The sequence below is a fragment of the Spinacia oleracea genome, chromosome 4 (assembly GCF_020520425.1).
Source record: "Spinacia oleracea cultivar Varoflay chromosome 4, BTI_SOV_V1, whole genome shotgun sequence".
NCBI classification, from domain to species: Eukaryota; Viridiplantae; Streptophyta; class Magnoliopsida; order Caryophyllales; family Amaranthaceae; genus Spinacia; species Spinacia oleracea.
In genome coordinates this window covers 44,955,368-44,971,088 of record NC_079490.1, presented here as the reverse complement: position 1 = coordinate 44,971,088, position 15,721 = coordinate 44,955,368, and the positions used below count along the sequence as shown (strand labels likewise).

Here is a 15,721-nt window from a genome sequence, read left to right as displayed (position 1 = left end):
TTCATGGCATGGATTGTGTTGAAACCTCATGCATAATCGTAATGCTCAAGTCTATAATTCAAGCAATGATTGCATATTGGTACATATAGCAATTGGATGACAAAACGTATTCCTCAATCAAATGTTGGAAGAAACTATGTACATGGTATGTCATAGGATTTGTGGATCCAAATAAATGCTTGAAAAGAAAAGCTAGTTTATAAAATCTAAGTACAGATTCAAGCAAGCAAATTGGGAATTAGAAATGTATTTTAGTGAAGCTAATAAGTATTTTAATTTCATAAAATGCACATAATTCTTATAGATATATAAGAAGTTTAGTGGGAGTACATAAAAACTTAACTGGTCCTGTGTGTATCACACACATATCTCTCTATTGTAAAATAACATTCAAATGCTAATGACTTAGATTTGAAATTATTCATCAATGATGGACCAAGGCGAAACTTAGTACATACTGGGTATTAAGATCTATTTACAAAGATCTTATATTAATGTTTTGGATTAAGTAATGGCATTTACTAAATCAAACACGAAAGACTCCATTGGAGATATTCGACCCATGTGAATAAATCTAAGTAAAGAATGTTTGAACTATGTATAAGCACTTACTAAGTTAAACATCAAAGAATCTAATGAGATTCTTCACCTATATTATATGTCAAAAAAATTTAGTTGGATTCAGTATCTACTGTAACTGAATGAGCTAAAGTTACATGAATAGAATTCAATTGGGAATTATTCTGCAAAAGAATTTATCATGTATATAATATAATATGAGGATCGCCAAAAACGTATCGTATGACTTTAGGCATGACGAACATATACCAATCTCTATTGATCTAAGTGAAGATCAACTAGATTGAGATCAAGAACACTTATGGTACTTGAAAAGGTACATAGGAATAGTTCTTGATTCAAGGAAATAAAGATATGCTAAATATTGATGCTACACGCATAAACACTGGCAAAGGATCAAGCAAGACCCTTTGGAGTTAACCATTGACAAGGACGAGCTAAAGAGCATCGTGTTTTGAAATGGCAACATGGATTAAAGACCATGAGTTGTTGCGTGGGAAATTAAAATAATAATTTCTATGTTCTAAGATATAGTTGGAGAGTCTTCCACATATCTGTAAACTGCTTGGATAAGTAGATCCAAACAAAGCATCACTAGCAACCTATACAGTTGAAGTAAAAGTAATTATTGCCTAAGAAGCAATAAAATAGAGTTGTTTATATGAGTTCTTCATTGAACTTGGGAAGATCACATGTCTGTTGACTTAATGGTTCTTCATTGCAAAATGCGTAGAACCACTAATGTAGCAAGAAACACTAGATCACAAAATAAACATACTCAAAAGTTCTTATCATCATATCTCGAAGAACATTCGATGAAAAGGATGTTAAGATTGGCAAAGCGTGATAACTAAACCTATGCAACAAGTGAGAAACACTCACGTTGTAGCACTGGAAATCAAGCATAGCTTTGAATTCCATGAACTGTTTTAAAGATGGGTTTGAGGCCCATGGTTGTAAAACAATGGGGTTGAACATTTATCATATATGAAATGTATTTTCATATTCCATTTAATCTTGGTTTAGTATTAAATGATGAGTCCCTTCAATTTGACGATATATTCAAGATAGACTGTCAGGACCAGTCCTGTGACTAAGAAATGTCTATCAAGTGAACTTGAATGTCAAAGGTTGAAAATGGTCCCTAGTCGGAGTTTTCTATAAAATTGGACGCATAGAAAACGTTAGACGATTAGAATGCAAGATGACTAGTAGTTCTGTTTCTTGAACTATGTGGACATGGCAATGTCATAATCATTTGCATAGATACTTACTTTGGGAAGACTAGTATCGGACAAGACCTATGAAACTTTACTGTAAGAGATGAAAATCTGTCATAAGTAAATTTCATTAAAATTATTAGACACTAAATCCTCAATACCTGAGTGATTTGAGATTACTTGTTTGAGAACTGGTTGCTTTGACGTTGACCAACCGTCGCACCGTAAAAGGAGGCTATAAAGGCAACGCTCAGGTAATCACCTATCAAACGAAGTCTAATCTCAAGATCGCAAGATTGGGATTGTCCTTCCATAAATCGGGATGAGATGCTTAAAAGTTGTACAAGGCCACTCGGAGAGCTAGAAACTGTGAAATGCATGGCCGTGCTCGGATGAATCATAGGCTATGATTATCTGTTTATTTGATCAGTTGAACTCTGAAACCGAGGAACACCTCTGGACATAATAAGGATGACAACTCTTACCTTATGTTCAAGAGCAAGCATCGAGCGACAAAGGAATTAGGAAATGCACACTTGTCCCTAAGGACAAGTGGGAGACTGAAGGAAATAATGCCCTTGGTCCAAGTATGCATTCTATATTAAGTCTAATAAATGCGGTTCAGTATTAATTAACAAGTTAATAATTCAGTGAGATCAAGTGAGCTGAATGCCTAGCTAGAGGCCGCTTCAGTTCAAGTGGAATTAATGATATTAATCCACAGCTTACTCTTGACTGAACCCGTAGGGTCACACAAATAGTACGTAAACGGATCAAGTATTTAATGGCATTAAATACTCCATCTATGGATATTCGGAATCGACCGATCTTGGTTTCAGTGGGAGCTGAGATCGTCACAGGCAAGAAATGAATACTCCGGAAACGATGATATTGCCGGAAACGGAAATATGGATCGTATCGGAAATATAAATATTATCCAAGTCGTAGATGTTGCCGGAAACGAAAACATGGTACGTATTGGAAAATATTATCGGAAATGGAAATATTGCCGGAAACGGAAATATTGTCAGAATCGGAAATATTATCGGAATCGGAAAATAATTCCGGAAACGGAAATATTAAATATTTGTTCGAAACGGAAATTAATTCCGGAATCGGAAATATTAAATGTTGTTCGTATCGGAAATGAATTCCGGAATCGGGAATTTAATCGGAAGCGTAACGTACGAATTAGCATCGGACGAGGCCCGCTAGACGAAGGCCCAGCACGAAGCCAGGCCATCGCCCAGCGAGCCGCACGCAGCAACGCACGCCTCGACCAGGCCCAGCGCAAGGCCAGGCCCAGCCAAGGGCGCGCGCGCACGCAGCAACGCACATGAGCTGTGCGCTTGTCGTGGGCCGCAAGGCCTGCGCAGGTGCACGGCTTGTACGATGCGTGTGCGGAAAATCCTAATTCTATTAGGATTCGTGCGAAGATTAAAATCCTAATCTTATTAGATTTGCTTTGTTATTTAGAGTCCTAATAAAGTTCTAATTAACAAATCCACATCCTAGTAGGATTACAATTCCTTTTCCATACCTCTATAAATAAGGGCCTAGGGTCATTATTTATATACAAGTTTTCAAGTATTCAAAGCTAGGATTTTTAAGCAGAAAAATCAGCCATAACTCTTGCCCATTTAGCCGAAAATAAGTAGTACCTTAAGGGAGATTCTAGTTGGTCAATCTTAAGGGGGATCCGGACGTGCTGTGGACTATCTACGGAGGGACGACACTTGGAGTCCTAAAGACTTGTTCTTGTTCGGTTCGGGCGCAGCTAGGGAGGGCACGCAACAAAGTGTATGCATCTAAACTATGCTAAATGATTATGTGTAAATAATATGCTTTCCTGGCTTTATGGTTTTTACGCATGATTTATGAATTGTCATATGTATCATAACCTAACATATAGCAACTCTTTCTATTCTATAGTTACTATTAACTCTTTCAAAAATATAGTAGCACGTCCTCTCCTTCCACGTCCGAGTCCTCCCCTTCCTCTATCACGTCCTTGATTTTCATTGTTGTCAGAATTTTCTTCTTCTTCTTCTTCTCCTGCTTTTGTTTTCCTTGCAGAAGCTAGTTATTCTTCGCACGACTTCAATTCTAGATGAATCATCTTTGTATTTCTGAATTATAATATATAAACTAAGTTAATAATTTAACATTTAAGTGGGAAAAAATGACATAGTAACTATGTAAAACATATAGTTCCTATTATGCATCATACAGTAACTCTTAGAATTAATGATGGTAAGATATTCGCAGAAATGCAAATATAGTTATTGTTATAGTCATATAGTTACTGTCATAATAATATAGTCACTCTTATTACTAATAACATAGAGACAAACAAAAGTACATAAAAAGAACAAAATGGTAACATAGTAACTATTAAAAACATATAGTTACTATTATACATGATATAGTATATTTTAATATTAATGATAGCTATATATTAGTAGAGTTGCATATATAGTTATTGTTATGATCATATAGTTAATGTGATCATAACATAGTAACTCTTATTAATAATAGCATAGAGGACAACAAAGAATATAAAAAGAACATTATAATATACATAATAACTATATCAAACATATAGTTACTATTATACAAGATATAATACCTATAAATATTATTGATGGTCATTTAGTCGCATAGTTGCAGACATAGTTGGTGTGATAATAATATAGTAACTCTATCACTAAAAATATAGAATAACATCAAAAACATGCACAAAACTAAATAAATTAAAATAGTAACTATTTCAAACATATAGTAACTATATAAAACATACAAATACTGTTGAAGAAAATAAACATAGTATAACTAATCATGATAAAATAAACATAATACCTATTTCAAACATATATAACTATATAAACAATATAGTAACTATTGATGAAAATAAACATATGGTAACTAATCATGATAAAATAAACATAATACCTATTTCAAACATATATTAACTATATAAACAATATAGTAACTATTGATGAAAATAAACATATGGTAACAAATCATGATAAAATAAACATAATACCTATTTCAAAAATATAGTAACTATATAAAACATATAGTAATTATATAAACATATAGGGACTATTATTATAATATAGTAACTATTGTACACATATAATAACCATTATAATAATATAGCCACTATCTAAGAAGCGGACAAAAATATAATCTAAATAACATAGTACATAGTGTAATCGTATAGTAACTATTATTTATCAAAAAGTCACTATAAACTGTTCATAACATAATAACTATCTTAAGCACATAGTTACTGTTTTAAACTTATAATAACTTTCTAAAAAATATAGTAACTGTTTTAAAGTTATAGTAACTTTTAAAAAAACATAGTTACTCTAAAAAATACTACTAGCATAAACATAACGAACCTTCCAGTGACTATTAAAAACACTATTTCGCAACATAAATTAAAGGTAACTATATCATTTATATACTAACTATGTGAAACACTAACCCTAATTTTAACAAAACAACAAACATTTCAAATCACTCAACAAAATAATAACTATTGTGCACATATAGTAACTATTGTACACATATAGTAACCATTAAAATAATATAGTAACTATTGTGCACATATAGTAACCATTAAAATTACATAGTACCTCTTTAAACCATATAGTTACTGTATTACTCATATAGTTACTATTTAAAATCGTGAAGTCACTAATCGAATTCGCGAAGTGAAAACGTTATTTCGGCAAAACACGAACATTAATTTCTCTCAAAACAACAAATATTTTCAATTTTAAATAAAAATAGACTTAAAATTCTTTAAAAAACAACAAACCGAGATGTGATCTCTAAAAATTCTTGCGAAGATTTGTAGACGAGCGCAAATTATTCGATTCGGTTTCGGCAATGACGAACCTCCTTCTTGATCTACTACTTCCTCCAATTTTTCTTCACCTAATAGATCAAATTATAAGAATTATAAGATAATTACGAAGAAAAAATCGAACAAAACCTAGAAATTTGGGCTAAATTTTGAAAAGCATAGAGAGAAAATGAAGAGAGAGAAATGAAAGAGAAATGAAGAAAATGCAGATCTGAAATTTTGAAAAATAAAAAAGTTTAAAACGTATATAAAGTGGGATAGACAAAAATTGCATTGAAACTCTACAAAACACATAGTAACACTTTAAAACACATAGTTACTGTAATACGCATATAGTTACTATTTAAAATCATAAAATAACTGTCACGTGACGTACATTTACACATATTGTCCATATAAATTACTCCGTTGCCCTGGTCCACGCTAAGTCAGGTTTATATTAGTGTAAATATGGAATTTGGGTAGAATCTTTAGGTATTTTGGTAAATATAAGGAGATATAAGGGTATTTTAGAAAAAAAAAATGTATACAAAAATAATATAGATTCCAACTAGGAAGAACATTTAGGAAAAATCCGAAATAAAAACGGAAAGAATATTTAGGGATTGCACAAATTCTTATTTACAAGGGTTGTACAATAAATATTGTACACCGAAGTAAAAGTTAACTCAAAATGCTTAAAAGTTAAGCTTATATATGTAAAAGTTATCTAATTTTTAGTGATAAATTTTTTAATTTTAATAAAACTTATTTCTTCAAAATCACTAATAATGTATAAAATTAATAATTGAACTCTTTAAAATGTTTATCTATCAAATTTTTTTACTAATATAAAAGTTAATTAAAACTAAGTTAAAGTTACAAAAAAAATGGGTAAAAGTTATCTTGGTTTATTGTACACCTTGTGCACACAAGACCTTTTGTAGGAATTGAGGGAGTATAACAGAGATAATAGGAACCAAACGCCAAATTAGTGATGTCATTTCCGGAGTTTATCCAAGAAAGAAGTCCGAATCATGAATAATTGAATATACACAAATACTAATCCAAAACTTTAAATACTCCGTTTAACTTATATCACCAACTCTCGAACCTCCTCCATTATCAATCATTCCTTCAAATTAATCCAAACTTTCAACAATGGCGTCCATTATCCGCAAATCAATCGTCAAACGAATAATCGCTAACCCATCGTCCTTAATCTGCAGATCAATCTTCACTGATTCCTCCATTAATCCTGCTCTAATCTCATTCTCTCTTCCTTCTTCTTCAGCATCGTTTTCTTCGTCGTCGTATAATGTGAGCGGTGGTGGAGCTTCGTATATGAGGGGCGTGATGTTTACCAAACCGAATCAGCCGCTTGTTATTGAAGATTTTCTCATGCCTCGTCCTAAAGTTAATGAAGTTCTCGTCAAAACCAAGGGTAACCTTTTTTCTATTTTCTTTTTATTTTTGTTGGAATTTTACACTTTCGCCAAATTTGGAGTTGATTATTTGGATAGATTTTAGAAGAATTGAATTTAGCGGAGTACATAAGATTTTGTTCATTCATTTGATTTTGCACTATTTCTCAAGGGAAAAAAAATTCTTGGGTTGCACTATTTCGTCCTTTGGAAGATGGAATTGAATTCATTATTATCCATAATTTGTTCTAGACTTAATGTATATTGATTATGAGAAACTTAAACATTCCCATGTATGATTAGACGGCATGGGTGTGTAGTGCGCTTGGTGTGTTGAGAGGTTGAACTTCTTCTTATACATTGTCACTGGTGTGTGTAATGATCTTGAAGGGTAAAAAGTGAATTTGTTATGCTTGATAATATGATCATGACTAGGGTTGTGGCCTGTTTTTAACTTTGATAACGCTTGTAAGATTATTTGAACAATTGAAACCCCGACGTTGCACAATAACAGCTACTAGCTACTAAATGAAACTTGTAGGGACATTGAGTTTACTTTGTCTCAATTTGTATTTCAAACCTCAGTTTTTCAAGACTCGCAATATCTTGATTAGCAAACATTCTGTGCCTTATTTTCAATTTATAGTAGATTTGTAGAAAGGGAAATTAACTTGAATAAGCGTGTGTCTTAGTTGAGAAATATTTCAGCTTGAAGTGAAGAGCTAAATTTTCGTATTACTCCACATATAGTAGTGGATTTATGGTGACTGTTCTAGTATACCTTGTTAGATAGTGACAGCTAATGTACTTCCTCCGGGATTTTTTCCTCTTGCTACACACCCCCTTGGCATGATATTTAATTAAGAGATTAGGGGAGGTTGTGGATTGAGGGAGTAGTTATTGACTTTTTATTATAAGTACATTTGTATTTTCTACCACGCTTGTACGTGATTGGAGGAAGGGAGTCCGAAGATGCCTTTGTCAGCAAAAGGGAATACATTATGAGGCAACAACAACCTCTTTATCTAGTTATTTATTCTTGACAAATGTATTTGTCTTTTCCAAGGCTAGGGAAGATTAAAAGAAGAAAGTTGCCGAACTTTATTTGACATTTGAAATTTACTGTGTGCAGCATGTGGAGTATGCCACTCTGATCTTCATGTGATAAAAGGTGAACTTCCATTTGCCAGCCCTTGTATCCTTGGCCATGAGATTACGGGTGAAGTTGTAGAACATGGTCCTCTTACTGATAGCAGAATCATCAAAAGGTTGACAGACCATGTTCTTACTAATAAGTTTTTTTTGTTTCCATCAATATGCTATGTTGATAAAATTTACATGATGTGTAATTTCGTATGTATAGACTTGACAATAGCTGCGAGAATAATTAATTTCGCAGATATCCTGTTGGATCACATGTTGTTGGAGCTTTTATCATGCCATGTGGTAACTGTTCCTTTTGTTCAAAGGTAGGAATAATTGTTTTTCACTTCCATATAATTGGATTTTCTGTTACTTACATATTATTTATTAATAATAGGGGCAAGATGATCTCTGTGAGGATTTCTTTGCTTATAACCGGGCAAAAGGAACTCTTTATGACGGTGAAACACGATTATTCCTTAGAAGCAATGGTGAGTGTCATTTTCAGTGCCACAATTTACACTATCATTCTACTGCCTGCTTCTAGCATTTTTTTAAAGGAGTTAAATGTTTTTTCCTACCTCTTTCCCCGTCTATGGGTAATACTTACAGAAAATTTAACTAAGCTTTAACAGGTCATCTTAAAGCTCTAGATGTCAAATTTTTATACAGATTTACTGTAGGTGTTCACTTTGTTTTTTACTGTAAGTTTGCTTCATCATTCTATACGAGCATACGGGGTGTCCTGGTCTTTTCTTTTAATAATGTAGAGTAATTTGTACTCTGTACTTTTCTTTGACTCGGTTGAAAAAGATTTATATGTGATGATCGCAAATTAAGTGTCACCTGTTTGTATCCTTGTTTTTGTATCCGAGGTAGTTACATGAGGGGAAGTGAGATTCCTTGTAACATGTTTTTCAATCCTTATGAGTGAAAATCAGAGTTCTTTAAATTAGAAATCCAATATCATTTTATGTAGATATATATTATGCTCTAATAATTTTAATTGTCCACAAGCCAAAAAAAAAAAGCATACATGAGGTATCGAGCCAATAGTCTATTTCGAAAATCTTTCTTTCGTCCTGTCGTTCATTCCATGGGACTCAGATCGTAATAGAATATAACCTCATCCTCCTCCAACCAACTCAATAGAGTTCTCATGACTTTGGGACTCAAGCTCTAATTTCAGCGGTTGACAAATGTGATAATTAGTTAAGAGTTTTAAGACTTTATAATTCATCTTTTGGTTGAAATGCTTCAACCAACTGCGCAAATGGAATTCTGATTAGTCCAGCTAAAGGACCAATCTATGAGCAAGTCGAGATTGGGCAAAAACCTAGTATTTCAATCGAGCTGCAGTGAACTCAGCTTTATTAAAAGTTTCACTCGAGTTTTGAGACAGAGTGTTACCTAAGCCAAACTGAAACAGCACATGAGTAAGCTCAGCTTTCCCTTTTTTCAATTTTCAGTAGAAAACTTCGTTATGCAGAGAACCGTAAATGACAGGTGAGTGAACCACAATAGCTCAGCTCAGAGTCTTAGTTTTTGGTTGAGGTTTTCTAGATCCTTTTATTTATGTATTAAAATGCTGGTTAGTATAATGGTTCTCCTTCCTTCTAGGGTTGTAGAATTTTGGAACTCCAAATGTCTGTTTATGCATAAGAGTTATTTAGCTAACTGCCTTGTGCTGGCGCATGCATATTAACTGCGATTCCTTCTAAGGGGGACTCCATCAAGTGGGTGTGGACCTTGATTTGAGGCTGTCACTATCAAAGTATCAATGGCTTGATTCACTCAAACACAAACTTTATCATAAATCTGATCTTTAAGAAAGACTTAGAGTTGCCTTTTAGTTGTGGTTCAAAAAGGGGATGAGTTTCTTGATTAACTTTTAAAATGACATTAAGAAATAATTTTGAAAATAATTGTGAGCCCATGCTAAAAAGTAGTTTTTGTTTTTTACAAAACTGGTCTTTGAACTTTGAGTTAGATTTTAGTTTATATTTGAAGGAGTATATGTGTGGACTACTGTGGAGTTTGTCTCTTTAGTCTTTAAAACAGGACGAATGGGTACCTTGTGGAAATACGCTTGATATGACCTTATTGGATCTGTTGTATATGTGAGAGAGTTTGGTTGGAGAGTTAAGACTTAGAACTTTCATGCTGTAAACATATTGGGTTTAATGGAGTAAAGAAATTGTACCACGCTCTTGAAGTTGACCTGAAAACAAGACTGACCTTTCGACTTGTCTACTTATTGCTAGAATATGACCACTGGTACTTGGCCCATGAAAACCAACCTATACTCGTGGGAGTTAAAGTGAACATTTCTTATTAGGATATGGTTTTAAGTGGGCTTCAATTCATTGGAACCTTTGCTAACTAATAACCAGCCAAAATTTGGCGAAGTAAAAGCCTGATATCTGTACTTGGCTTGCAAAATTTGGCAAACTTTTAAGTGGGCAAAATTTCGAGCAATTAATTGATGTGGTACTAGAAGAAACACTGATCCTTTTTAAGTCTCCTGTAACTAAAATGCTGGCATAATATTATGGGAACATTGCTAGATACACAATATGATGATTGACAGGCTCAGTGAAGATAGAGGTTGAGCTTGAAGGCTTTTTGTATAGAACTTGGGGAGACAAAGCATAGGTGTTCAGTCATATGTTCTTTTACAGAAGAATATGTTCTGATATCAACTTCAAGTATGCCTCCTGTCGTCTTCCTTGAGAGTAAATATTTTCCTTACATAACTTATAAAGATCATAGTTCTGAGTATGTCTGCCAAAATATACCTCCTGTTGTCAAACTTTAATAATTATATCTGCCACTGTCTACCTTGAAGGCTATCCTTTTCTGTGCAGTTTTCTACTATCTGTTGCCTGTATAGTAAGACACACTAAGACACACTGCCAAATGGACATGCATGGAGAAAGTTTGCTAAGATTGGCATGGAAGTAATGAAACCAATTGTTGAATTGTCCTTGAATTTTAAATCCAATCATAAGCAAGTGAATCATGTACACGTTTACTCGCTGAGAGTATTGAGACTTGGGTGGGAAGGGCTTATCTATCTTAGGAGGGTTATACGACACTTATTTTGTTGTCTTTCTAATTTGCACTTGTACTTTTGTTCCACTTTTGAATTTCGATTGGTATATCTAGTAGATACCTTGAGGATCAAGAAGGACTATGAGGTTTTTTTTTTGTAATTCGTGACTCGGGGGTTGGTGAGGATAACAGAAATCATCTTGTCAGTTGGGAATGTGTTTGGAAAGGAAGAGGGATGCTTGGGTTTCGTTTTGGTGTCTAAAAACATATCCTTCGTGGGACTATGGTAGTAAATATATTTGAAATTTTTATTTAAGGAGGGACAATCATGAGTAGAAGTTGGGAGAGCTTACTAATCGTAAATCATCCTTGAATCTGTGTTTCTTGTCATATTTCCAGGATAGAAGATAGGGTGGTTCGCTTCTTTGGGGTCTTTCGCTTGTCATCCCTTTTAATAAACACCTTAAAACCACTTCAAGTTCATAGACTCTCTTTTGGCTTTTATTTGAAAAACATTTGTTTTGGTTGCCAGCGTAAGGAAATTCAACACTTGTGAGAATTTTCCTGTTCGGAGAACAAACAGTTTTTTTTTTGGGTGGGTGGTTTGTTGGAGAGGGAGTGATAGGATTTTCGTCGTCAGGAGTCTTCTTTGATCTTTTTATGGGATAAGTAATGAACTCCTCATGGACTGTTCCTTGGTGTGTCCCTTTCTGAGCTTCTATTTGTTTTATCATGCTCAAATTAATTTCTGTGGAATTTGGTCCCCGTTCTATGCAATTCTTATTTTTCTTTATAATGGAATTTTTTTGTCATTAATTTAAAAGTATTAGCTGTCCTTTTGTGTCTGCCCAAATCGCCACACTGGTAACATTGCAAACAATTTCCATACACTCTGCCCCTTTGAGAAACAAGTTCCCAACAATCTTTAAGCAAGTTTTACCTCCCACTGTAGAATGCAGATGCATAAACTAAGTTTCATCTCAACATTCTACATAGATGGACTGAGTATTTTAGGTGTCAATCTACATTTGTAGGTAAACCAGTGTACATGTACAGCATGGGAGGCCTTGCAGAATATTGTGTTGTTCCAGCACATGGATTAACTGTACTTCCGGACTCATTGCCATATACCGAGTCCGCAATTTTAGGCTGTGCAGTATTTACTGCTTATGGTGCAATGGTTCATGCTGCTCAAATGCGTGGTGGGGACACCGTTGCTGTGATTGGTATTGGTGGGGTTGGATCAAGGTATGAGCCAGAAACCTTTTTTTTGCGCTGTGCCCCGAAGCAATGTGATTTATTTCTAAGAAGGATGTTATTTTTTAGATAAAAAAATTTGCTTGGGAGGGAGAGAAGTGAATTTGAAAGAACAACATTAGTAACTTAGGCAGCCGGGAATGGAATATGAGTGTAATTCTTTAAAGGACTCCAATAAAGAACTCAGCAGCATCTCCGCATAAAGATGAAAGTATTCCTTCAGCAAATCAATAGTGTAGTTGCAGACATTAAATGGATTGCGTGTCTCCAGAACTCATTTTCCTCCCTAAAACCAATATACTTCACTTGAAAGTGCTCATCTATTGTAGCAGGGAAGACCCAACTTGTTGATGTAGGCTCTATATTATGCTTGCAGTTCGACATGTTTATGATGCAGAACAATTGTTAGTTGTTAGACTTCTCATTCTTGAGCATTTAGATACCAAATTTGATTGTAATTTTTTTTATTGACCTATATTTTTACTGTTCACCTTTGGGTGAAAATGACAATAGCCCCATTCTTCAGTTGTTTGCAGATAGCACGTGCTTTTGGTGCTTCTGCCACTATTGCTGTGGATGTTAGCGATGAAAAGCTGGAGAAAGCAAAGGCTGTTGGTGCCACTCACACAGTTAATGCTCAGAAAGAAGATGCAGTTGAAAAAATCAAAGTGCTGTACTTATCCCTTCTTTTATCAGTTTTTAATTTTATATGCCTCTAAAACTATTCTCTTGTGTTCAAAACTCCTTGTACTTGAGACTTCGAAGTTTTAGTAATGGAGTCGGATATGCTTGAGACAGTCAAAATTAGATTTATTGTTCTTCACTATGGTAGTATGGTGTCCTGATAATGTCTTAGATAGCTCTTTAAGTACGGCTGTGAACTATGATCAGATTGTATTCTGCTTATGTTTTTTATTGTACTCTTAAAGTTTGATGACTTCGTTCCGACTTTCTTCTTTTGTCTAACCAACGATTTCATCATCTGACTTGGTTTTTTCATGGTTAAATGGCTATCTTGTCATCGAACACTTCCGATGGAAGACTCTTAGCAGCATTTTATTCATGAAAAAGAAGCATTTGATCTATATGTGAATTTCAATGGGATTTAGAGATTTGAATATTCTGCATGCATTTACAGATGAACTTTAATATTCTGCATGCTATTTATGTTCTAAATGCATTCATTTGAAACGTTAAATCTATACTAATATTTTAAAACAGAATAATTTGCATAAATAAATTGTGAGCTTTTTTTTAATTAAGAGAACTCGTGCAATGCACAGGCTAAAAAGCTAGTTAAATTTAATGTAATAACGTTACATCATTCCCATTTTTTTCCTGCATTCTCCAAAAGTCCAAATTAAGTTGAACCTATTTTCCAAATTTCTTGTGCAGGAAATTACTGGAGGAGTTGGTGTTGATATTGCCATTGAGGCTCTGGGTAAACCGCAAACTTTCCAACAGTGCACACAAAGTGTTCGTGATGGAGGAAAAGCTGTCATGATTGGCCTTGCGGATTCCAGGGCTAGAGGAGAGGTCGATATAAACCGTCTTGTTCGTAGACAGGTGCTGTACACATTTAGTTTGATAGATTAACAAATTCTTGTCTTTAACATATGACTTGCTAGCTTAGCTTTATTAATAATGATTGTTGGATGTCTAAAACTAATCTGCGCTATTGGTGATAGCTGCAACAAAATATTTATATAGTGATATGGTTGATTAGTTGGTTAATGGTGAAATCACCCCAATCCCCTGGGCTGTCCACCTCCACCGTCCACCTATGTGATACCCCTTAAATTTTCTGCCCTTCTCTCCTGCAAACCCTTAGGTATATAAGCTATGTTCAACTTTTTAGTCATACTTTATTGAAGCTTTAAACTTATATCCCCGGACTGTCGTAATGCTCCTTAACAGATGTTGCACGTGAGGGTGATCCTCATGTTTTCATAGCTTTGAGTCTTTGACTGCATGAATTGCGCAGACCTAGCTTTTTCTGCTTCTAGATTGGTTGATTTTTTTTTAGAATTAAAATTGTGGCATTAGTTGGTTTGTCCCATATTCATTCTGGGGATAAAATAATGTTGGACAGGAATCATTGCTGTTGTAGGCTTCTAAATTCTAATGGGGCTACTCAGTATAACCTGTAACTTTTGATACATTTTTACTTGTATATATTGAACGACAGGTGAAAATTATTGGTTCATATGGAGCAAGAGCTAGACAGGACCTACCCAAGATAGTAAAACTAGCAGAAACGGGGGCATTCAATCTAAGCTCAGCAGTTTCAAAAATATATGACTTTGAAGATGCAGATAAGGCATACCAACATCTCAGTCAGGGCACCATTATTGGCCGTGCTGTCATCAATATTGCTTGATAGCTGCTCTGCGTGGATGACGAGCCCTTGGTCTTGTTTGGCATCCAAAGAATAAAAATTAGATGTTTGTTAAGCCAATCGCATGTGTACTAAATGTATCAACACAATGATTGTTTTTTAATTATCTGTACAATTTTAAAACATCCAATAATAATTATGCATTTGGTACTCGTAATTTTCGTCCTTAACATATGTTTTCATAGCTTTGAGTCTTTGACTGCATGAATTGTGCATGAATTGTGCAGACCTAGCTTTTTCTGCTTCTAGATTGGTTGATTTTTTTTTTAGAATTAAAAATGCGGCATCAGTTGGTTTGCCCCATATTCATTCTGGGGATGAAATAATGTTGGACAGGAATCATTGCTTTTGTAGGCTTCTAAATTCATGCAGGGGCTACTCAATATGACTTGTATCTGTAACTTTTGATACATTTTTACTTGTATATATTGAACGACATGTGAAAATTATTGGTTCATATGGAGCAAGAGCTAGACAAGACCTACCTAAGATAGTAAAACTAGCAGAATCGGGGGGATTCAATCTAAGCTTAGCAGTTTCAAAAATATATGACTTTGAAGATGCGGATAAGGCATATCTGAAGGAAATAATGCCCTTGGTCCAAATATGCATTCAATGATAAGTCTAATAAATGTGGTTCAGTATTAATTAATTATGCAAGTTAATAATTCAGTGAGATCAAGTGAGCTGAATGCCTAGCTAGAGGCAGCTTCAGTTCGAGTGGAATTAATAATATTAATCAACAGCTTACTCTTGACTGAACCCATAGGGTCACACAAATAGTACG

The 15,721-nt window shown here is 34.3% G+C and overlaps 1 protein-coding gene across 1 annotated transcript; it reads left to right on the top strand.

The window, feature by feature from the left end:
• Window positions 1-6,651: 6,651 nt before the first annotated feature.
• Window positions 6,652-15,091, top strand: LOC110784041 (uncharacterized). Its single transcript, XM_021988442.2, has 8 exons — window positions 6,652-7,102; window positions 8,215-8,350; window positions 8,482-8,551; window positions 8,623-8,716; window positions 12,314-12,527; window positions 13,063-13,204; window positions 13,932-14,102; window positions 14,725-15,091. Exons 1-8 carry the CDS (start codon window positions 6,820-6,822, stop codon window positions 14,914-14,916), a joined length of 1,302 nt encoding a protein of 433 aa, XP_021844134.1. The 5' UTR covers window positions 6,652-6,819; the 3' UTR covers window positions 14,917-15,091.
• The last annotated feature ends 630 nt before the right edge of the window (window positions 15,092-15,721 follow it).